Source organism: Budorcas taxicolor, chromosome 10 (genome assembly GCF_023091745.1).
Source record: "Budorcas taxicolor isolate Tak-1 chromosome 10, Takin1.1, whole genome shotgun sequence".
NCBI lineage: Eukaryota > Metazoa > Chordata > Mammalia > Artiodactyla > Bovidae > Budorcas > Budorcas taxicolor.
This window is the reverse complement of record NC_068919.1, coordinates 83,959,211-83,982,544: the sequence shown is the minus strand read 5'-3', so window position 1 is coordinate 83,982,544 and position 23,334 is coordinate 83,959,211. Positions and strand designations below refer to the sequence as shown.

The window sequence follows — 23,334 nt, the reverse complement described above, 5'->3', positions numbered from 1 at the left end:
CTCCCAGGCATGAACATCACTGGCTGGGGCTCTGGCCTGAGGAAGGAAGCCCGTGGCAGTGTGCCAGGATAGGCCGGGTTATGCTGCAGTAACAACCAGCCTCAATCTTAGTGTCGTATAGGACATAGCAGACTTGATATCTGACCAAAGCCACATATCCATCATGGGTGTGCCGGGGGTCCTGGTCCGCATCTTCTCATCTTGAACCAGGCTAAAGGAAGAGCATCTTGAATGTGGCCACTGTCCGTGGAAGAAAGAAAGAGCACTCTGCAGGGTTGCACACAAATAAGTGTTTGGGCCCATAAATTACACACGTGATATCCACTCAAAGCTACTGGGCAGCACTAGTCCTCCTGCCCCACCCAACCACAAGGGACCAGGAGGCACAAGCCCACCACGACCCAAAAAGTGGGAGCTGGAATTCTCAGTGAAGCAGGATTTGTCCCACAGGTCTCCTAATGCCCAACATGACGCACTTCCGGCACCACCTCCGCAAGTGTGCCCAGAACACTTGGGGCAGGGCAGAGCTCAGAGCCCTTTGCTCCCACTAAGTCTAATCTTCTGATGTTGCCTGACCCTGCAGGAGAGGTCCAAAGACTCCGTTTTTCCTCGGTGTGGTCTTAGAGGAGGATACTTGCCTCCATCTCTTTCTCTTCATCCCTGAGTCTCGAATCCCTGAAGCAGACTTGCGGCTCATTCCCAATGGCTTTGCCCATCTTGCTTCCGGTATCTCAGTCAGGACTGGCAGGCGAGGCTGCTGGCCAAAGCTGGTGGCCCTAGAACCTTCATTTCTTCCACCTCCGCCTTGTTCTCTCCAGTTCTGTTTTTACAGAAGCTTCTAGAATAGTTTAGCCTGGTATCACCACAACCCAACTAGGGGTTCTTGGTTGCCCTCTTTCCTGAGATGAGCCTTATCTCAGTGTCCCTGAGATGGCCCAGGAGTTCTGGGTATCTCCTAGCACACACACCCTTGAAACACCCTGTGCTCTGTGTATGTCTTCCTCATGTGGACCCGTAGGGTGAAGTTTTGGCTGTGAGAGGTGACCACTTCCCTGGAACAGAGGGCTCTGATGGACCCAGTCTTCTGCAGACCAAACAACCTCAAAGGAGATTCATTTTCACCCTCCACTTCCGGGCCCCTGTCCTTTTGCAGGAAGCCTGTGTTCTGACCCTTGGCCCTGCCTCCTGCCTTTCTCTTCTTCTTCCTGGGTGCTGAGCAGGTCTTCCTCCTAGTCAGTAGGGCCTCTGAATCTGCATGAGTGAGCAGGTGGACTTCCTGCGGGAGGGCGACAATTACCCATGCAGGGAAGGTGAACCGTCCTGTTTCCTCTGGAGCTCAGTCAATCTGTCTGTAGTGAAGAGTGACTGGGAGCCTGCACACTGGGCCAGAGGAGCTGACCGTCTTCCTGCCGTCCTGACCCAGAGTTCAGTCCCCGGGTTCCGACCTCACCAACTCGGCCGAGGTAGCTGGGGTGCCTTGGACGCTGGACTCCCCAGCATGCCAGCTTCGCATTGGGCAGAGCCCTGTGTGCCGTTCTCGGGAGCAAGCTCGCCTTCCGCCCCGTTGTTCTCATCTCCCAGGACTGGCTCCTCTCCCTCCATGGCTCCCCCCTCCCCCTGCTTGTCTGATCGGTGCTCAGACTCATCCTTTCGGGCTGGCTTTCCTGAATCTCACCAGAGTGGGCGTGGGAGCCCTACATGGTTCTCAGCTAGAAGAAAATTCCCCTCTCCAGCAGCCTTCCTAGCCTCTGCGTCAGCCTCACTCTGCATCAGCCTCAGGGCTGGTCTTGGCCACATCAAAGATTGGGGGAGTCATCCTCTGTCCTCCTTTCTGGGTGCCAGGAAGCCTGTTTTGCCTTCATTGCCCAGCTAGGATCTATCGTGGGGTCTCTGGGGCCTTTTGTGCCAAGCACGTCCAATCCCATCATCGTCACCCCTTGTAAATGAACAAGGGAGAGACGAAGGTCCTTCCCAAGAGTCCAGCTCACGACTGCGAGCCCTCTCACCCTCCCCAAGCTACTGAGAGCACAGCCTCCTGCAGCAGGGCTTCTCCCTTCCTCTCGGTCTTCCCTCCCTCTTTCGTCCAGGACGGTGGGTGGGAGGTGGGGGTGGGAACACAAGACAACACTCACATCTTCCTGGTTTCCATCTGTACAGAAACTGACATCCCTCCTTCCCCCCGACCTAGAGCAGGGTCAAGGATGTGCTCCTTCACAGCCCACCCGCGGGCCGTGGTTCCCAGAGATGACCAAGGCAGGGGCTGTTATTTTTGCAGATATCAACGAATGCCGTCACCCTGGCACCTGCCCTGATGGGAGATGCGTCAACTCCCCCGGCTCCTACACTTGCCTGCCCTGCGAGGAAGGCTACAGGGGCCAGGGCGGGAGCTGTGTAGGTGAGGGCTGCCTGCCAAGGCATGGAGGGGGCTGTTTGGCCTGGGGACTCTGGGTTGAGCCCACACATGGTGGTGGGGGGAGGCGAGGGCAGAGGGAAATGGCTTGGAGGCTATTGCCTTCGTGACCCAGCTGGGTTTCCAGATGACATTGGGCATGAGGTGGGTGTGCTTCAGTTACTGGTGCTCTGCCCTCTGAATCAGCCAGGGTAGGAGGGCCCCTTAGGGTCCTTGGCCATATCCGTCCAGGAGCTACATACAGCCCAAGGTTCCAGAGGCTTCTGGGGCTGGATTCTGCTAGGTAGGCTGAAGGTGCCACACGTCTTTTGGAAGAGGCTGATGCCAGTGGTGTGGAGGAGGGGTCTTCTGCCCTCCTGGACCTCAAGAGCAACCTCTAACACCAACGCCTAAGAGAACAGCAGGTGGTCTTCTCTGGAGGTCGGGGTGGGGGGCGGTGCATGTCAGCCATCAGCCGTAGGAGGAATGCTCTTTCCCTCAACCCTCGCAGGAAGAAGGGCCCAGGGCTCAGGATGCCAGGAGGGACTGAGTCGTGAATAGAGACTTTGAGGCCCTGGAGAGGGCAGGCATTTCCCAGGCCCTTGAGACTGCCGCTCAACCACCCAGGCAGACTTGGCCTCGCTCTGTGTTACCCACTCGCCTGCTGAAGCTGGTGGGTGGGCTGGGAACTTGCGGTCATACCCATTTGGTTGGCGGGGAAGAGACCAGAGAGGTTCAGACTCACTCTAGGGTGAGGCAGAAGTCTTAGACACTTGCCTCCAGGTGTCCTCAGATGGGCCAAATCAGTCCCAGGGCTGGGGCGAGGGGAACCTGGCCCCCCTTTTCTAGGAACTTGCAGGGCGCTCTGTGTCACTGGATGGAGCTGAAGTCAGCTCAGGGATGGAAGTTAGTTCGGCGGGGGAAGGGTACCCAGCCAAGGTAGATGGGTCCAGGAGCAGGAATGTCCTCTGGTCCTTCCCAGGGTGCTAGGGCCCCTCGGAATGCTGGTTCCTGGCCTCTTAATGGAGACGCTCTCGGCGTGATGCTGGAGGCTGTGCAAGGGATAGGAGGCCAGCTTGGACTTCTCTCCCACAGATGTGAATGAATGTCTGACCCCTGGGGTCTGCACCCATGGAACGTGCATCAACCTGGAGGGCTCCTTTAGATGCTCCTGTGAGCAGGGTTACGAAGTTACCCCAAATGAGAAGGGCTGCCAAGGTACAAGGATCCAAAGCGCCCTTTGTCCATCCATGACATGTCCGCCTGCAGCTCCTTCCCTCTGGCTCACATCCCTGAGCTGACCCAACACAGCGCTGCTGCAGACTGTCTTTCCCCGACAACCCCCCCACCCCACCCCACCCCTCCCTGTCAACCTCTGGCTAGCCTGGCATGTCTGTCCTGCAGAGAGCCCCACACAGAGCTCAATGGCCTGTTTCAGATGTCGACGAGTGTGCCATCCGGGCCTCGTGCCCCACGGGCCTCTGTCTCAACACGGAGGGCTCCTTCAGCTGCTCAGCCTGCGAGAGTGGGTACTGGGTGAATGAGGATGGCACCGCCTGCGAAGGTAACCCTGGGGAGGGGGTTGGCCAAGGGGAACTGAGAGCACAGACCCTCGGAGCTCCCAAAGAACCCTCCGTTTGTTCCCTGGTTTGGGGTTGATGCTGAGGGTCTCCGGACCAGGCAAGAGGACCCTGTGAATGGACTTGCGCTTCTGTTTTCTCCATGAGGACAGAAGGAGAAGGGAGTCACAGTAACAAGAGGGAAAGAAGCTGATGGCTGAGCCGCCCCAGAAGCATCCCCGGGGAGAGGGTGCGGGGCTTGTCCTGTAAGAGGCCCAGAGCCAGGGCTCCCCTTCCATGGGGGCCCACAGAGTCCAACAAGCTCAGAGAGGGAACCAGAGATCTGGGGTGGTTCTGGCCTGGCCAGGTGGAGGGAGGCATCCCCAGGCCCCCTGGGTGACTGACTGGCTGATTGTCTGCCCTAGACCTAGACGAGTGCGCCTTTCCGGGAGTCTGCCCGTCCGGAGTCTGCACCAACACTGCCGGCTCCTTCTCCTGCAGGGACTGCGAGGCGGGCTACCAGCCCAGCGCCCTGGGCCACACCTGTGAAGGTGAGAGGACCCCGACGGGGAACAGGAGACTAGCCTTTCACCCTCAGAGAAGGGAGTTCGCCTCGGAGGGTGGGCCAGCTGGGGACGCCTGTTCTCGCCCTCCCTCCCTAAACAGGCGTCAGAAAGGCGACTGCAGATCTGGGTCTAGGGAGCCAATGAGCCACTGGACCAAAGCTTCAGTGCTTGTCACAAGCATGGGGAGTTGTTCGATCGAAGTGCGGCTTCCAGGCCTTGGCAGACGGGCTAAGTCTGTCTGTTGGGGGTGGGGGTCTTGAGATCTGTTATCTAACAGGCTTCTCAAGAGTTCCTTGTAAAGGTGGGTGCTGCGATATTATTCTAAAGACCCTGGCCGGTACCAGGCCATCTGTGAAAGAAAGCGAAAGTGTTAGCTGCTCAGTCGCATCCGACTCTTTGTAACCCCATGGGCTGTATGGACTATAGCCCACCAGGCTCCTCTGTCCATGGGATTCTCCAGGCAAGACTACTGGAGTGGGTTGCCATTTCCTTCTCCAGGGGATCTTCCCACTCAGGGAGCAAACCCAGTTCTCTTGCATTGGCAGGCGGGTTCTTTACCAGGGAAAAGAATCTGAGCCACCAGGGAAATCCCAGGGCAATCTGTAGGCCAATTTAAATAATCCACTTTCTGTTACCTCCTCAGGTTCTCTGTATCCGCTTCCTCCACTTATTTCTCAGTTGTTTTCCTGTTGTTTCTGTAAAATCTCAGCCACGATGAGGGCAGTAGGGTTTGGCCACCTTAGGCCAGGGTTGCTGCTAGGGGAGACCAGGTGTGCCCTGGGCAGGCACAGCGTGGGCAGCGGGAGGTCGGGGGAGTCTGTCGGGCTGGGTTGGGGCAGGATGGAGGGAGCTGCAGCCATCCTCCTCCCCAAAGGCTCCCTCGCCAGCTTCTCCCAGCTGTGCCAGTTTACAAGCGGATGGTGCTCCTATGGGTCCAGTCTCCTCGGGCAGACCCCCAGGTCCTCTGGAGACCTCCCTGTTGATCCCTGCCCTTGGGAGGTCTTCCCATCAGTTCTGCCTCCCCACCCCACCCCTCCGTACTACCGTCTCCTGGTGTGGCCCTGCAGATGTGGACGAGTGTGAAGACCCCCAGAGCAGCTGCCTGGGAGGCGAGTGCAAGAACACGGCTGGCTCCTACCAGTGCCTCTGTCCCCCGGGCTTCCAGCTGGCCAATGGCACGGTGTGTGAGGGTGAGTGGCTCAGGTCTCTCCGGCCGGGGACGGGGTGGGGCGGAGGGTTTCCCTACACCGCGCACTGCACTGCCCGGGGAACATCGCCCCCTGCCGGGGAAGACACCACCGGCTCATCTGCCCGCAGATGTGGACGAGTGTGTGGGCGAGGAGTACTGCGCACCGCGCGGCGAGTGCCTCAACAGCCACGGGTCCTTCTTCTGCCTCTGTGCCGACGGCTTCGTCAGCGCGGACGGGGGCACCAGCTGCCAAGGTGAGAAGCCGGCAGCAGGGGGCGCGAGGGGTACTCGAGGTCCACCTGGGATGGGAAGATGGGAGGCTGAGGGATGAGGGCGGGAACCAGGGGTCAGGGAGAGTCTCTGGAGCCCTCCTCCAGGGCCTGTCCACGATGCATACGGCAGGTGCCTTCACCCTCTGCCCTGCCTGGTTCCAGGGCTCCAGGGCGCCTCTGGCTTCCAGCTCTGGACTCTTGTTCAGATCTTCCAGCCCTTTTCTACTTCGAGCCATTCCCTGGCCCTCCTCTGAGCGAAACTGCCCAGGGCCCTGGGGACCCATGGCTGGCCCTGCTGACAAACGTCTCTATTCTAGATGTGGACGAGTGTGCAGTCACTGACCGGTGTCTCGGGGGCCAGTGTGTCAACACCGACGGCTCCTTCAACTGTGTGTGTGAGACTGGCTTCCAGCCCTCCCCAGAGAGTGGGGAGTGTGTGGGTAAGGGCTCCAGGGGGTAAGCAGACAGGGCTCTGCCCCATGTCGACAGACAGACACCTCCACCCTGCCAGCTCCTCCGCTCCCTGGGGCCAGGAGCCCCAGCTTCGAGCACTTTCCATAGATAAATCATCCAATGGATAATGTCTTTATTCAGCCTCTTCTGACTCGGGGATTGCCCCCAGGATGTCCTTGTGCTGTGGCAGAGCACACAGTCTAATTTTTTGAAAGCCAAATAGATGCAATAGACATTTACACCCCCTGGGTTCGATGCATTTTGTTGGGACAAATAGACAGTTATGAATCTTCTTGAAACTAAGCAAGGGAGACATATGAAGACAACTCTCCATAATACACGTTGGGAAAGGTGTTATATATAGAGAGGTGGACAGTGCTCTGCTGTGGAGGGCAGAGTGCAGGGGAAAAGGAGTGTCACAGAGGCTGAGAGCTCTCCTGGACAATCAGGCCTGCGGCTCAGGGGAAAGGGTCCTGAACTTGATGTTTTGGGGTTGAAATGAGCATAGTGGTTTGGAACCAATCAAGAACCTCAGAAGTTGAGGAGCACGACCTTGTCATGCCAGAGATATGGGGTCGGGGTAGTGACCTGGCCACTTCTGTCCCTCTCCTGGCCCTGGGGACAGACATTGACGAGTGCGAGGACCTCGGAGAACCGATGTGCGGGGCCTGGAGGTGCGAGAACAGCCCTGGCTCCTACCGCTGTGTCCTGGGCTGCCAGCCTGGCTTCCACATGGCCCCGACGGGAGACTGCATTGGTGAGTGGGGAGGGGGCGTGCGGGCTGGGAGGCCTAGGACAACATCTACTTTTCACGTACCTGGCTAGAAACGATTTTTTCAGCTGTCTGTGTGTTTTCCATGCAGCAGTGCTTACACAAAAATTGAAGAGGACTGTTTAGTTTTCTCACTCTGTGTTCAGAAGTTAGTGTTCAGAGATCTTGGTGTTAATAGGCCAGATAAATAAGTATTCCCAGCGAACAGAGAGCACACCCTACACTGTATCCCGCCCTGTCCCGCAGACATAGACGAGTGTGCCAACGACACCATGTGTGGGGCCCATGGCTTCTGCGACAACACCGACGGCTCCTTCCGCTGCCTCTGTGACCAGGGCTTCGAGACCTCGCCCTCCGGCTGGGACTGCGTTGGTGAGAAGCCTGTGGCCTAGCCAGCTCTGAACCAGGGAAGGGAAGGCTTTCGGGCCCTTGACCCCGTCTCCACAGATCTTGGCTGCCCTGCATAGAGAGGCCCTAGGGCCCTCCTCCTGAAAGGTTCAGGGTCACGTGGGCTCCACATGGATCCCTCAACACAGAGTGACAAGGAAGGGGGATTTCAGCTCCCCCAACAGAGGATGAGATGGTTGGATGGCATCCACCAACTCAACGGACATGAATTTGAATAAAACTCCAGGAGTTGGTGATGGACAGGGAGGCCTGGCATGCTGCAGTCCATGGGGTCGCAAAGAGTCGGACACGACTGAGTGATTGAACTGAACTGAACTGAACTACAGGGGCACCTTGGGCTTCCCAGGTGGCTCAGTGGTAAAGATGCCACCTGCCAATGCAGGAGATGTAGGAGACGTGCGTCCAATCCCTGGGTTGGGAAGACCCTTTGGAGTAGGAAATGGCAACCCACTCCAGTATTCTTGCCTGGAGGATTCCCATGGATAGCGGAGCATGGCGGGTTACAGTCCATGCATGGGGTCACAAAGAGTGGCACCCGATTGCGCAGTGGAGCACACACACACGCCCACTGGGGCACCGTGGCCAGGTTGATCAGGGAAGCGAGGCCCCCCTTCTACCAGCAGGGGGAGCAAGCACACTAGTGAAGGCGCCACCCTTCCCCAGAGACCCAAGGGTTCAAGAGGCACGTTTGGGGAATATGCAGAAGAAAGAACCCTTCCTCCTTGTCCATTTATGGGCCCTTTTCTGCCACCCTTTTCCTTCTCCCTCCCTTCCCATCCCCTCTGCTCACCTGGTCCTCCTTCCTGCGAAGTCATACCCACTTCCTGCTCTTCCCCAGGCCTTTAGCCTGTTTCTTTGGGGGTTGCGGGGGTGGGGCGGGGATGAGATGGGGATCTGCCTGCGGGGCTGGAGGCAGGGGCAGGGGCCTCGGCCTCTCCCTCGCCCGCGAGCCGGTCTTCCTGTCTGGCAGACGTGAACGAGTGTGAGCTCATGCTGGCGGTGTGTGGGGCGGCGCTCTGCGAGAACGTGGAGGGCTCCTTCCTGTGCCTCTGCGCCAGCGACCTGGAGGAGTACGACGCTCAGGAGGGGCGCTGCCGCCCGCGGGGGGCTGGAGGTGAGCCCTGCGCCCCATCCTCACGGTGCACCCCCCGCTGTCTGGCGTACACAGTGCTTCCACTGCTCCAGCTCTGGAGAGAGATCTCGGCGATGTGGGCAGGGGAGCATCTTAGGGCTGGAGTGCGGAGTGCGGAGCGGTGAGGAGTCTGAGTGTGGAGCAAAGTCGACTATGCCCCGGGAACCTCCAGGAGGCTGCAGGGCTTCGACGACCCTGCAGGAGGCTCGAGAAGCTCTAATGCCAACTTGGGGGCCGGGGGGAGGGCAGGGAGCTCAGACTGAGCCTTGGTTGTCATTGTTCAGTCGCCAAGTCTGGGGTCACTCTTTGTGACCCCATGGACTGCAGCACATCAGGCATCCCTGTCCCTCACCATCTGAGCCTTGGAGGGACCCTCAGTCAAACCCCAGGAACCTCTTAGGTGAGGGAGGCCCAGAAACTGAGCTAAACTCTCCCGTCCCACTCCACTCCAGAGCTGCCGGTTTCAGCCTCTCAGCCCAGGACTGGGATTCAGCTGGCCTTCTCTGACATGGGGGAAAGCAAGCAGGACCCGGAACAAGGAAGAGTGGGAGGGGCAGGGGTACAGTGTGACACAGAGGAATGGAACGGTGTACCATACCATGCCTGTATGGTGTGATATGCCGGGGACTGGGGCCACCCCACTGCAGGGGAGGAAGGCAGCATGGTATCTTGGAAAGAGTAGGGGTGTGGCACCAGAGGAACTGGGGTCACTTCCCTGCTCTGCCACTAGGTGGCTCCTGCAAGTCATCTAGCTTCTCTAAACCTCAACTGCCTCTTCTATAAAAGAAAGCTGATGATAATAAGCTCTTCATAAGGCATATCAAGTGAGATAATAAAAGTACACTGTAACGTGCCATATAAATGTTTAAAATTTAAATAAATTCAAAGGCCAGGGTGCCCCAGGGGGCCATGAACAGACATTAATAAGAGGCGTCTGTCACACACAGGTCCGAGTGTCCCTGAGGCCAGGCCAGGGGCACACCCACCAGGCCCCGTCCGCATGGAATGCTACTCTGGACAGAAGGACCAAAAGCCCTGCTCCAGCCTTCTGGGCCGGAACACCACGCAGGCCGAGTGCTGCTGCACCCAGGGCACCGGCTGGGGAGATGCCTGTGACCTGTGCCCAGATGAGGACTCAGGTAAGACCCCCAAGGGTCCCAGGTCCTCTCAGAGTCGGCTCTGCAGAGTGACACAGAAAGAAGTCGGGGGGGGGGGGGGGGGTTTGGCGTGCAGAGTCTTTCTCTCTCTGAGCTTGGATGCCTCCCTGCACAGTCGAGTTCAGCGAGATCTGCCCTAGTGGGAAAGGCTACATCCCTGTTGAAGGAGCCTGGATGTTTGGACAGACCACATACACAGGTAACCTCCCCAAGACCCTCCTCCCCAAATGCCACTCACCTCAGTGGGCCTGGCCTGGTCCCCCAGGAGGCCTCTGCATGCAGGCTTCGCCTCTCAGGTTGCTTCTAACCTTCCTGTCCCAAGGCTACAGACCTACAGATCTTTAGCTGGAAGTTCTGACCTGAACTCCTCCTGGATTGTCCCGTCAACCCCACTTTGGTTTTCTCTACTCCCCCTGAGGCTGAGCTCTCCAGGAACAAGCTATGATGCCTTGACTAACCCACTCCCAGGGCACAGGGACAGAGGCCAGAGGCAGCTGCTGATCTCCCTGGCCCCACTTACAGAGCCAGAAACTTTGAGGAACTCATCCTCAGAAAGGGTGGTTCGGGTATGGACTTATACCTGAAACTGGAAAAGGAAACAGCAGAATCAGAAATGGTTCTCCTTGAGTGCCTATTATGTGCCAAGCACTATTTTAAGCACCTCACATGTATTAACATCTCAACCCTCATAACAACTCTACAGGGTTAAGGGATAGGAGCCACATTTTCTAGGTAGGGAACTGAAGCAAGGGACAACCTAAGCAATTGGCCCAATGTCACCTGCCCCATCAAGTGGCAAGGCTGGGATTTGGCCCCAGTCAGTCTCGCTTTTGGAGAAGGCAATGGCACCCCACTCCAGTACTCTTGCCTGGAAAATCCCATGGACAGAGGAGCCTGGTAGGCTGCAGTCCATGAGGTCGCTAAGAGTCGGACACGACTGAGCGACTTCACTTTCACTTTTCACTTTCATGCATTGGAGAAGGAAATGGCAACCTACTCCAGTGTTCTTGCCTGGAGAATCCCAGGGCTGGGGGAGCCTGGTGGGCTGCCGTCTATGGGGTCGCACAGAGTCGGACACGACTGAAGCGACGCAGCAGCAGCAGCAGCAGCAGCAGCAGTCTGGCTTTGGAGCCCCTAGATCTAAGGACTGCCTCATCCCGCGTCTCGCCTTGCCCTCACTCAGCTCTGCCCTCCCACAGATGCCGACGAATGCGTGATGTTCGGGCCCGGGCTCTGCCGGAATGGCCGGTGTCTCAACACGGTGCCCGGCTACATCTGCCTGTGCAACCCTGGCTACCACTACAATGCTGCCCTCAGGAAGTGTGAGGGTGAGGACGCCCGCCACCCCTCCCCACCCTGGGGCCCACAGCTGAATGCTCCCCCACCCCCCTGCCAGGCAGCCTAGTTCTGGCTGGAAGTGTCCCCCTTCCCTAGGGAGGATGCCTGCTGCAGCAGGTGGGTCTGAGGTGGGGGGCGAGGGGACCTACTAGCAAGTCATCCTTGGGCTGGGGCTTCCCAGGCTGGGCGGGAGGTGGAGGGGCATTATCAGTTACAAGAAACCCCCCTTCCCTGAAGGCAGCGGTGGGTGGACATGGCGTGTGGGCACTGCCCCCAGCGTTCCTCCCTGTCTCCTTGCCTACCAGATCATGACGAGTGCCAGGACATGGTCTGTGAAAATGGCGAGTGTGTGAACACAGAAGGCTCCTTCCACTGCTTCTGCAGCCCGCCCCTCACTCTGGACCTCAGCCAGCAGCACTGTGTGAACAGCACCAGTGGTGTGGGTCAGTGGGGGTGGGGGGTGGGGGGGGCGCAGCAGGGGGAGCGGACCGGGGCTGGGGAGGCTCACGTGCCCTGTGCCCCCAGAGGACCTGCCTGACCACGACATCCACATGGACATCTGCTGGAAGAGAGTCACCAACTACGTGTGCAGCCATCCCCTGCACGGCCGCCGCACCACCTACACCGAGTGCTGCTGTCAGGACGGCGAGGCCTGGAGCCAGCAGTGTGCTCTGTGCCCCCCCAGGAGCTCTGGTGAGAAGGCGGGGATGCCTCAGAGCTGGGCCCCCAGGGAGGGGATGTCCTCACCTTGGAAAGGGGCAGGGGCTTCAGAAAGGAGTAGGGCAAGTCACGGGCCTGCTTTCCCTCTGTCTTGTTTGGGGATGGATGCTGTAGGGCAGAGCGGGGTTAGGGGAGAGGAACACTGCCAGGAACTCAGGGCGGTGGTCCCAGCACCTCCCTCTGTTCTTGAGTTGAGAAACAGCACCCTGGGCCTCAGCTCCCAAGAGCCCGGGCCCAGCTTCCTCTCTCCCTCCTGCTCCCTACAGAGGTCTACGCTCAGCTCTGCAACGTGGCCCGGATCGAAGCCGAGCGGGAGGCTGGGATCCACTTCCGGCCTGGCTATGAGTACGGCCCCGGGCCCGATGACCTGCACTATAGCCTCTACGGCCCAGACGGGGTCCCCTTCTACAACTACCTGGGCCCCGAGGATGCCATCCCCGAGCCACTCTTCCCCAGCATGGCCGGCCGCCCGGGGGACCGCATACCGCTCCCTGAACCTCCCCTGCAGCCCTCAGAACTCCAGCCCCACTATGTGGCCAGCCACCCAGGTCTGTGTTGCTGCAAAAACGGGGAAGAGGTGGGCTCTGAAGCGGTTTCACTTCCATCTTCTCCATCTGCTCATCACTGTCAGCAGGGTGAGGACAGGAAAGGGAAAAATCCACCTAGCCCTCTCACGGGTCACCCAAGGGACAGGCGCTAACAACCCCCTCTGATGGCCTAACTAACACAGGGGACGCTAAAACGTACAGGACACCATCCCAACCTCAAAGCTGCTTGCGGGAGCTGAGAGGGACCAGCAGCACGCTCCTCCCACGCGACGTACAGTCTGCAGAACACCCTGCTCTACAGGCTCAAACCTGTGACCCGAAGTGGGAATTGTTGTTGTTCAGTCACTAAGTCATCTCTGACTCTTTGCGACCCCATGGCTGCAGCACGCCAGGCTTCCCTGTCCTTCATTATCTCCCTGAGTTTGCTCAAACTCATGTCCATTGAGTCGGTGATGCTGTCCAACCATCTCATCCTCTGTCGTCCCCTTCTCCTCCTACCTTCAATCTTTTCCCAGCATCAGGATCTTTTTCCAGTGAGTCAAGCTCTTCGCATAAGGTGGCCAAAGTATTGGAGCTTCAGCTCCAGCATCAGTTCTTCCAATGAATATTCAGGGTTGATTTCCTGTAGGATTGACTGGTTTGACCTCCTTGCTACCCAAGGGACTGACTCTCAAGAGTCTTCTCCAGCACCACAGTTTGAAATGGGAATTAAAGATTTCTAAGCCCTTTAAAGGCCCACCGTGGTGACCTGGTTTGTAAGTGGCAATGACTCCAGCACTCAGGACTTGGATTCTAATAAGGAAGTCGGGCTTGGCATCTGTGCAATGGTGCTTGCCACGGGCACAGCCACTGTATCAGACTGATCAAAACTACAGTGAGGTTAGGAAGAGGGTCTTTTCCAGGGGAGGGGAGTTACTTAGAGAAAGAAGAGGGTTAGGCAGACCTGGGAGCAGTTTTGCTTTATGGTGAGTGAGGGTAGTCCCTTTTGCTACCAGTCCTGTCCACCCCCAAAAAGCTATGTGAAGATTTTACTGTAACATCCTGCCACTAACCACAACAAAATCAAAACTATACAGAGATACTGAAGTGCTCAGGATCCCTGGTGTTGTGAAAGCAGTGAGTCCCCACCTCCCCAGAGCCTCATTTAAGGCAAGCAGGTTTCCCCATCTAAAAATGACACACGCTTATTTTTTAGGGGTATTGCCTTTTGTTTCACCATCTTTCTGTGACAGTGTTATAACCCTCCCCACCCTACCCCAGGAGTTCATTAGGCTCCTCTGAGCAGAGGGCAAGGGCCTCAGGGTGGGGTACAAAACCTCAGCCCCCCTGGCTCTCTGACTCCCTCCTCCCAGAGCACCAGGCCGGCTTCGAAGGGCTCCAGGCAGAGGAGTGCGGCATCCTGAATGGCTGTGAGAATGGCCGCTGCGTACGTGTGCGCGAGGGCTACACCTGTGACTGCTTCGAGGGCTTCCAGCTGGACACGGCCCACATGGCCTGTGTGGGTAGGTCTGGAATCAAGAGTGCCAATGCCCAGGGGGCAGGACGGCCCTACTGGCTTCATGTGGAATAGTCAGACTGGCCCACTGCTCACTTAGGGATGCCTGACTTCGCCTAGGTGGCAGACCCACTGCTGCCCGCTGGAGGGCCTGCTGGGCACCAAGCCAGGTGGTGAGAGCTCCAAAGGTCTATCGCTATGATTAGAAAGCCCTTTCCATGGAGGTTCCTAGATAGAAGAAAGGCAGGGGCAAGACAGCATGGTCACAGTAAGGGCTCACGACCCCTGGCTTTGTGTCCGTGAGTTGCTTCCTTTGGGGCGTCCTTTGGCTGCCACACGGACGATTCCGCTGCGGGGCAGCACTCAGGGCTTACTGACCAGAGGGGCACCGGGGGCAGCAGGCCATAGGCACGTGGGCTCCCTACAGCTCTCTCCTCCCTCTCCTCCTCTTAGATGTGAATGAGTGTGATGACCTGAACGGGCCTGCTGCGCTCTGTGTCCATGGTCACTGCGAGAACACGGAGGGCTCCTACCGCTGCCACTGCCTCCCGGGTTATGTGGCTGAGGCAGGCCCCCCGCACTGCATCGCCAAGGAGTAGCAGAGACGGGTCGAGTGTGGGCAGTTACCTGGAAATGGGCCCTGGCCACAGGCGGGGCCTTGAGGAAGCTTTCCTAGCTGGGGAGATGCCGTGAAAACACCGGCCGGAGCCCCTGTGGCCCAGCTCCCAGCCAGCCTCGCCTGCTTTTCATCTCCCCCAGCTTCAGCTCTTGCTGTGTGAGCATCTGTCATGGCCTCCACACCGCCATGCCCTTGCTTGGCTCAAACACCACCAAGTGCTTTAATGCTTCAGCCACTGGCCATGAGGCCCAGTCTGCCATCTGTCCTGGCCTTGCCATGGGATGCTGATCAAAGGACGGCCCTCAACCAGCCCCTCAAGCTGTGCAAGGTCCTTCGGCCTCATGCTGCACATACCCCTCCTCTAGACATGATCCACGTATCATCCTGATGCTTATACACCTGGATCAGAGGCCACATCTGCCCTGGAATGGCCCTTCAGAATCTATCAAGCGAAAAAGGATGGGGCAGGGCGCAGGAGAGGAGTTTGGAGAGTGATCGTCACCACTCAGCCAGTCTGATTGGGCCAGATTTAGCCACATCTCCACCTTGTTGCCAGTTTTACGGCCCCGGAGAGGGGCAGAAGATGCCCTCATCTCAGAGAAGCAAGACTGATACTAGCTTGCTAGTAAGAGACGCACATGAAGGGGAGCAAGGAGCCTGAGAGAGCGGCAACAGGACAATATTTTTTTTTTAAATGGGGAGTTGATGCGAAGGGGGGCACCACAGCTTTATACAGATCTAAAGAAAATAATCAGTAGCTTCAGGTAAATAACGATTCAGTCTACCCAGCGATAGCTCCTGAGCACCACAGCAAGGGCTGCCCCGAGACAGGGTGCCTATCTCTGAAGACCTCCATTAAATACATACTGCTTCTTACAGGACACAAGTCTCTCCTGCACTCTCCTTTTGTGGACACCAGTTCGATGTGCTAAAAATAAAGAGGTCCGTTTTTGAGCTTCTGAAATACAGTGTATTCCTGTTTAGGAGAACCCAGGTTCCCTGTGTCGTTCCCTCTCTCTACTCAGAGGCGTCTGCCCTCTTTCCCCTTCATACAATGGCTGGCTGGCATCCCACTGAGTTTACAAGTAGAGACTCACTCCAGCCTGGGCTAGCAGGGAGTTTAGAACCACGGTGGAATAAAGAAATGTACATTTCTGGGCTATTCTGGTTTTGTTTTTATTTCATATTAAACCAAATTTCTTTACCACGTTGACTGAGTCTGAACGTTAGAGATGAGACTGTGCTTACCCCCTCACCAGCTCTGCCAACATGACTGGGTTCCAACAGGAGAAGGTTCTTTCCCTTTCTAAGGCAAGGCAAGATCTGACTTTGCATTTCTCTGATGAATGGCAATGTAAATGAACAAGGCTCCGTGTGTCTGAAGATGTGGAGATGAATCCTCTTTTCTTAATTGAATCTGTCCTGTCCTGCTTGCTGCTCTGATTGTCAGTCATCACATGATAACTTATTGAATGCTTGCTATGTGCCAGGCCTGTGCTGAACGCTGTACACAAATTTCATTTAATCATCCAACAATCCTTACTATTTTGATTCCCAATTTACAGATGGGGAAGTTGGACTTACAAAGCTTAAATAATCTGCTCTAGGTCACTACACTAGTTGAGATGTTTTCAGCAGACAAAAATATATAGTTCTTAAACATATGAAAATATTCTGACCTTCACTCAGAATAAAAAGAAATGCAAGTGAAAGAGACACTATATGGAGACACTTTTGTAAACTATTAGGTTGGTAAAAATTTAAACGTTTGTCAAAACGTTGAGTTGGCAAGCATCTATGGGAAAACGATACACTCACACACATAGCTGACAGGAATATATTCTGATACAACTTCTGAAGAGGATGGCAATGTCTTTCAAAATTACAAAAGCACTTATTCTTTAAATCAGTCATTCCACTTCTCGGAATTTAAATTTAACCTTCAGGTATAGTCTCACCAAATGTAAAATGACATGTGTAAGGGGTTATTTATTTTAGCATTATTTGTAATAGCAAAAGGTTAGAAACAGTGCATTTCCATGGAGCCCTAAAAAGAAACAATAAGGGGGGGTGCTCTAAATGCCTGGATAAGATATCCAAAACAGATTGAGGGAAGAAGGAAGGTTGCACAGCAAAGTGAACATATGCTGCTATTGCTATTTGTCTAGAGAGGGAGAAGAGAAGTGGGTATGTGCTAACCTCATCTCCGCCACTCCACCTCACACCTCACGTTTCCGAGAACTCACCGTCCCTCAGTATACCCTTCAGGCCGTGCATCTTAACCGCTGCACCCACGGCCCTACCTCCCAAACCCCGCACTCCTGTCACCCTTCCAGGGATGTTCCCATGCTTGTACACATATTTCCTTGTGTTAGAAACACGAATATTAATAGCACACCATGCGTGCTGTCCTGCACTTTTCTGCTTTTTTTCACGTCATACGTACTTGCACATAAAGGACTGCCTCGGTCTATTTTATAACTGTATACTTCTCCATTGAATAGACAAGTCATAATTTATTTAATCAGCCTATTAATGGGTGTTTCCATTGTTTTCTCTTTTGCTATTATAAATAATGCTACGATGAATATTCCTGTGCATATGTTATTTCACATTGTATCTATGGGGTTATATCTGTGGGGTAAAATCTTAGAAACAATGGTAGTTGATGGGAAGGGCAACAGGTGGATGCACACAGGACTGGGAGACTCTTCACTGTATCCCCATTTGTGTCTTTTCGAATTTTGTACTGTGTCTTACCTATTCAAAAATAAAATATTTTTAAATACAGCTGCTGGACATAGACTGCTTAAATGTTCCCTCTCTCTATATATTTATCTATGTTTTACAATTAAAGCCAGATGATAACTGTTTCAGCACTTCTTAAATCAAATTTCCTTTAAACATCCTGGTGGCATTTCTCTGGAGAAATGGCAAACAGGGATTTTAAAAGGCAATCATAAACATCAATGTTAGATACCTAAAAAAGTGGAGGAGTTTCCTCCTTTTGAGACACACGTGCAAGGCCATGGTGCACGGGACACTTAGACCCTGCCCACTGCAGGGTGTCAGTTCAGGCCCCTGAGTTCAGGGGAGGGCTACCCCTCCCAGCACTGATCATCAGTGCTGCCCACTTCCCTGTACAGGATGTCCCAGCCAAATTCTGACCCTTCTCTTATGCTTTACAACGAAAGACCAAAAGAATGGGGTGCAATTCTCGGAAGAAAGAGAAAGAAGAGTATCTTCTTGGACACCTGCCAGGACCCAGCACGGGAGATCCCACCCATGACAAGGTCATGCAGAGAGGCCTGATGGGGAAGGCGAGTCGGGCCTCAGGGGTTCCCCCTGGAATTTCCTGAGCATCCACCCCCCAAAACCAGCGTCTGCCTGCTTTACTGTGTTATGCTTTCCACCTACTCTTCTGACATTAACAGGGGGCTGTCCCCCCACCAACTTTTTTCTGGAAAAAGTTAATTTAGAGCTTTTAGATAATAAACCTCCTGGGCATAATAAGAGTGTTTCAATCCAAAAATCCCTCTGAGGGCTTTCTAGCCTGCCTGCCGGACTCTTACAGCTGTGCATGTGATTGTTTGCGGCCTCCCGACCACAAGAGGCACAGGAAGCTTAAAACATCCTAGGAATGTAAGGGCTTCCGAAGAGTCAAAGTCACTAGAATAGGACTGATTAAAGGTTTCATTTGTTGAGCCAATACTTGCTGCCAAATTTTCATATCTTTTACTTGTAGATATAGTTGGTATATAGAAAAAACAGGTAGTAGACCTGGTATTAGCAAGATTAGATCTTTGAGTTAAGTACTTTGTTATAACCCACTGCACCTTTGTTCTACAGGAATGTAACTTTAGTACTTTGCGGGTGATGCAGAGTAAAGAAAGAACACTTCTAGGGAAAAAGTTTTCTGGTTGATAGACATTTATCTAGGAAGAGAGCCATAAAAATGTTAACAGGCCTCTTGGCCAGAAGATAATGTAAACCACCTGAGACCTTTTGTATACGGGAAGGTATGCAAAAGGAAAGCCTGGTCTCAATGAGGGTCAGGACTGCTGCCCCTGCATAACTCTGCATATTCTATTATTTCTTTATGTACAACTTGGGGTATATAAGATGATTTTGAAAATAAAGTCTTGAGTCTTACACCGATGCTGGGCTCCCCCATGTCGTTCTTTTCTCCCCTTTTCCGGCTGAATTCCCATCTGGAGCGGGGAGGCTCACCACATCTACTTACTTGCCTTGGCTTCTAAGATCCACGTGAAAGGGAGCCTAAGGCAGAGCACCCTTCGATATTCAAGTGGGCGCCGGTGGCCTAACGTAGATGGTGCAAACTTCTTGTCTCAAAGTTTTATTGGTTTTCCCTATAAACCAAGTTATTCAGCCTCTTTTCTCCATCTAAATTTCCTACTATACTATTTCTTCCTAATCTAATCTTATATCTCTAAATAAATTTTTCCTCACCTATCCGTCTCCCCTTCGAATCACCCTGAATCCACCAGGGCTGGACCCTGGCAGACACCTGCTTCAGTAGTCCTTCCTAATCTCTTATCCCTGAATCCCCTGTAACTGGTCAACATTCCCACACAAAGAGACTAAGGGCAAGTGGGACACCTATAGTTAAGAGCCAACAACATAAAGACTCACAACGTAAAACAGAGGGAGGGTCTCATGCCTTCATTTCTTGCACAACTGTTTGGCTACAACGGTGGGGCATGCTGCCCCAGGGATCACTAGCTCATGAAGGTAAATAAAACCAATTCTGCAATAAACGGGGTCTTGATAACCTCCCCTCAAAGTAATGGGAAGGTAAAAAATCTTCCAACTGATCCCGGAAAAGTGTAACATTTACCTAAATGAACTGCACAGTGAACAAAACTTGTGAAAATGTCTGCTGGCTTTGACAGCCTGCCAGGAAGAGGGCATCTGATCAGAAAGGCCTGCAGAAGATCCTAAATCTATTTTACCATCACTGTTTATTCCAAGCCAATTGCCCACTGTCCCCTTGATGCCATTATCTCCTCATGCCGTGTTCTTAAAATTTCTACATCACCCTCCTCCAATGGAGACCTCTTGTCACCACCTCAGGCTTCCCTATGAAGCTTTCCCAGTGTGATGAACTAAGCTGATTTCTCCCAAACCCACTTTTTCTAAACACAAATTTCAATTCTTCCATTCATAGGAGGTATTTATACAGTCTTTGGAAGCGATCCTGTTCTTGCCCAACTGACCACTAGAACTTAATGGTTTATGGAATAACTAAAGCTACTATGTTTGTGCTAAGCTCATTATTATGTTTGTGCTAACCCACAAAAATATCAGAGAAGAGGTTTAACACTTAAAATGTAACAAAAGCTCTTCTCAAGGAGGATAAAAGGACTTAGTCTGTGCTGAAAACCTTATTAGGCCCAGGTATTGGCAGCTACTTTCACTGACTTAGTAAAGTTAATATACAGATGCTTCCACACAGTGCTTTCTGACTTTTTCCATGGCAATTTGCTAAGAAAAACACCTCCTCAGGTTTCTCAGTGACCTTTTGTGTCTGTATACACTGCAGACACACGATAGGTTTGTTCTAAGTCCTAGGGTTTCCCACATTGAAAATGTAAGTAAGTTTGTCTCAGATTCTGTATTTCTCTTTTTCTTACGGATGATTCTTTTATTGAATGACCTTAATTAAGTCTAGAAAAGTTTCAATCCATTCCAGAATGCAAAATTTGCTGATATGAACTTTTAGGCTCTCGAAGAAAAGAAGAGTTTAACCAGTAGCCCTTACAGAGTCATCTTGGTTGTGGTTTTCCCAACATTAGCAGTTGTTAATCATTTGTCGTGGTGGTGCTTTTTATCTTTTCCTTTAATTGTCTGTTGCCATGCAGTTCTGGCTGCCCCAACATGGTCATATACATACTACGGTTGTTTCTAGTTAAATTCATTGGAATTTGTGGCTAAAAAGCTCTTCTTACAGAGACTCTAAAGGAAGGTTATCAAATTTAACAAATAAAAATATAGGATACCCAATTAAATCAATTTCAGATAAATAATAAATAATTTTTACTATTCGCAGAGACACACTTATACTAAAAATTATTTGCTGTCTAAAATTCAAATTTAAATGGGCACCCTACATTTTATAGTCCAAACTGAAAAAAAAAAAAAACAAAAACCCAAGTATCTATTATCTATATCAACAAAGGGACAACTTCCAGCTATGCAATGAGACCAGAAACATTTTACACCATAAGATAAATAAAGCAACATATTTTAAAGATTTAGTCACTAAATGAGCAAAGAATCACGAAATGTCTTGTGCGAGTAAGGAGCTTATTTTCAAACTTATGATTCAAGTATCAGTGAGGTTTAGTTCGAAGTTTTTCTGGGTGATGGGTTATTGGTTTCGTGAATCTAACACATTCCTAAGTATGAGAAGAAAATGTATCTGCTGTAACAAATGGGAAGTGAAGAATGGGGTGCACAGAAAATAATGGTAAGTAAACTAGCACATTAAGGAAGGGTGAGATGAAAAAGATAACATTTCAACAACAAGGTCCTACTATATAGCACAGAGGAACTATATTCAATATCCTGTGATAAACCATAATGGAAGAGAAAATAAAAAGGAAAGTATATATGTATATAACTGAGTCACTTCGCTGTACAGCAGAGATTGGCACAATACTGCAAATCAACTATACTTCAATAAAAGTAAGTAAATAAATAAATAGCAAAACAAAAAGATAACATTTCATTTGGCTTTCTCATCCTCTCTGGTCTAGTAACACAGTGTTCAACCTATGCAATCTGTGATTCTGATCCACAACACAAATAAATAAGGACTTTCTTTAAAACGAAGTTTTTATACATAGCTATACACATTTGTACAAGTAGCTCTGAAGGCCAGAGAACTAACTCCTGGAACCTTGGAGGTGCTACAGATGATACTGGTTTCAACCAGTTACTAAATCTTAGGTAACAGCATCCACAGGCTTGGCCTTACAACTGTGTAGGAGAAATTAAATCAAGAGTAAAAGTTTCACATTCTGAAAATAGTGGTGAAACAACATCCTGGATTAAGGGAAAATAAAATTGAGAGAGGGTCGTGATAGGAAGGAAACTTCTAGAATTGTTCTAATCCCAGGTTCCTCAAATCAGTCAGATGATAGCAATCTCCGGGTCACTTGTCATCACATCAAAGTTTGACAGAGAAGGATGATCCACAAGAGCAACCTTGCTGCGCTTGAGGATTGTTCAACACTTGAAATGAGCTTCGGATCAGTTCTTGGCTGAAGTCCACATGGGCCCCTTTGACGAAGGCCAAGCTATCAGAGTCAACCACCACTCTTGCCCCACCCTTTTCAAACACCCTGAAAAGAAGGGAGGAAGGCATTAATGAACATCATGAACACCAGAAACATAACACCCTCTGAGCCCAGAGATGCCCATCCTGTTTTCTAAAATACGGAGGAAGCTTCCCTTATGACCTCTAACAGGTACTGATTTTCTCTGAGGCAAAAAGATCTAATGGAAAGAAAACTGGTAAATGTATAGAAATTTAGGCCTGGAAACTTTCTAGTCCAGGCTGACTCTCTACCAACGACCCTATGGACTTAGGCCAATTTTCCTCCTATGACTTAGTTATTTTGAATCAAGGCAACGAATCTTCATTGTATCCCCACTATGTGAGAAGGGTGGTGCAATGTTATCCTTAGCAGAAGTTTTAAATGTGGAATAAAAGTGCATCTTAAATTGGAGACACTTTTATCCCTCCTGCACATTCTCGGAGGACCCACCCCTTTCTCCTTGCCTGTCGTCGGGGTTGATAACTGTATCCAGTGAAAATTTGTACTGGAATCCGGAGCATCCACCTCCCTCCACCTCCAGCCTGAGGAATTCTGACCCTTCGGTGATTTCCAGAAGCCTCTGAAATGCAGGAAGGAGAGTCAAGAATGCCAGGCAAGGAGAGAAAGAAGGGTGGGCCAAAAGGAAGTCCTCCCCCTCCCCCCACCACCACCCCTGCCCCGCGACCGGTTTCTCACCTGGACGCAGCTGTCGGTGAGGTGGATCTGCCCTTCGCCAGCTTCGGGGCTAGAGGACGACACTTCCCGAAGCGCCCGGGGTCCGCGGGAGGCCGTGAGGAACCTGCTGCGCAAGGGAGGTGGATGAGATTGGGAGCAGAAGAGCACCTAGAACCCTCCACCTGGGCAGACCCACGCCAAACCTGAAGTCCCCCTCCCCGGACAGCCCCACGCCAAACCTGAAGTGCCCCAACCCGGACAGCCTCATGCCAAACCTGAAGTCCCCCTACCCGGACAGCCCCACGCCAAACCTGAAGTCCCCCCACCGGACAGCCCCACGCCAAACCTGAAGTCTCCCCACCCGGCCAGCCTCACGCCAAACCTGAAGTTCCCCCGCCTGGACAGCTCACGCCAAACCTGAAGTGCCTCCACCTGGACAGCCTCACGCCAAACCTGAAGTCCCTTCCCCTGACAGCCTCACGCCAAACCTTCACCTCCCCAGCGAGCCTTAGTTTCTCCTGAGTCTTGGAGGGGCTAACCAGGTGCTTTTTCTAGGCTTGGTTACCTGCTCCTTTGCCAGGGAGTCACCACTCTCAGGGCCACAGCTGTTAGCCCCCGGACGGCCGCCATTTTCTTCTGCAAGCTCCGCCCCCTCACAGTTCCCCAATCGCCTTCCGCGCCTGGGCCTCGGGAGGCGGG

The 23,334-nt window shown here is 52.9% G+C and overlaps 2 protein-coding genes across 4 annotated transcripts in view; one reads left to right on the top strand and one right to left on the bottom strand.

Annotated features, from left to right (window-relative positions):
* The window catches only part of LTBP2 (latent transforming growth factor beta binding protein 2), a 111,294-nt gene extending 93,873 nt beyond the window's left edge, over window positions 1-17,421 (top strand). Inside the window, exons 19-36 of the mRNA XM_052647314.1 lie at window positions 2,276-2,395; window positions 3,485-3,607; window positions 3,828-3,953; window positions 4,374-4,499; window positions 5,582-5,704; window positions 5,832-5,957; window positions 6,293-6,415; window positions 7,054-7,185; window positions 7,447-7,572; window positions 8,579-8,722; window positions 9,688-9,879; window positions 10,013-10,096; window positions 11,097-11,225; window positions 11,541-11,678; window positions 11,761-11,928; window positions 12,222-12,590; window positions 13,856-14,005; window positions 14,452-17,421. Of these exons, the coding sequence (XP_052503274.1) occupies window positions 2,276-2,395; window positions 3,485-3,607; window positions 3,828-3,953; window positions 4,374-4,499; window positions 5,582-5,704; window positions 5,832-5,957; window positions 6,293-6,415; window positions 7,054-7,185; window positions 7,447-7,572; window positions 8,579-8,722; window positions 9,688-9,879; window positions 10,013-10,096; window positions 11,097-11,225; window positions 11,541-11,678; window positions 11,761-11,928; window positions 12,222-12,590; window positions 13,856-14,005; window positions 14,452-14,597 (2,645 nt within the window). The 3' untranslated portion in view covers window positions 14,598-17,421. The remainder of the gene's footprint in view (window positions 1-2,275; window positions 2,396-3,484; window positions 3,608-3,827; window positions 3,954-4,373; window positions 4,500-5,581; window positions 5,705-5,831; window positions 5,958-6,292; window positions 6,416-7,053; window positions 7,186-7,446; window positions 7,573-8,578; window positions 8,723-9,687; window positions 9,880-10,012; window positions 10,097-11,096; window positions 11,226-11,540; window positions 11,679-11,760; window positions 11,929-12,221; window positions 12,591-13,855; window positions 14,006-14,451) is intronic.
* A 3,747-nt stretch (window positions 17,422-21,168) lies between these two features.
* ISCA2 (iron-sulfur cluster assembly 2) lies at window positions 21,169-23,284 on the bottom strand. 3 transcript variants are annotated; one of them, XM_052646766.1, is made up of 4 exons: window positions 23,201-23,284; window positions 22,657-22,759; window positions 22,425-22,540; window positions 21,169-21,984 (listed from the first exon to the last, which is right to left on the bottom strand). In XM_052646766.1, the coding sequence occupies exons 1-4, from the start codon at window positions 23,263-23,265 to the stop codon at window positions 21,810-21,812; spliced, it is 459 nt and encodes a 152-aa protein (XP_052502726.1). In that variant the 5' UTR covers window positions 23,266-23,284; the 3' UTR covers window positions 21,169-21,809. The 3 variants fall into 3 exon arrangements, with proteins under 3 accessions (XP_052502726.1, XP_052502725.1, XP_052502727.1); XM_052646765.1 differs by having other exon boundaries at window positions 22,657-22,762; window positions 23,201-23,280; XM_052646767.1 differs by having other exon boundaries at window positions 21,854-21,984; window positions 22,411-22,540; window positions 22,657-22,762; window positions 23,201-23,280.
* Window positions 23,285-23,334: the final 50 nt, after the last annotated feature.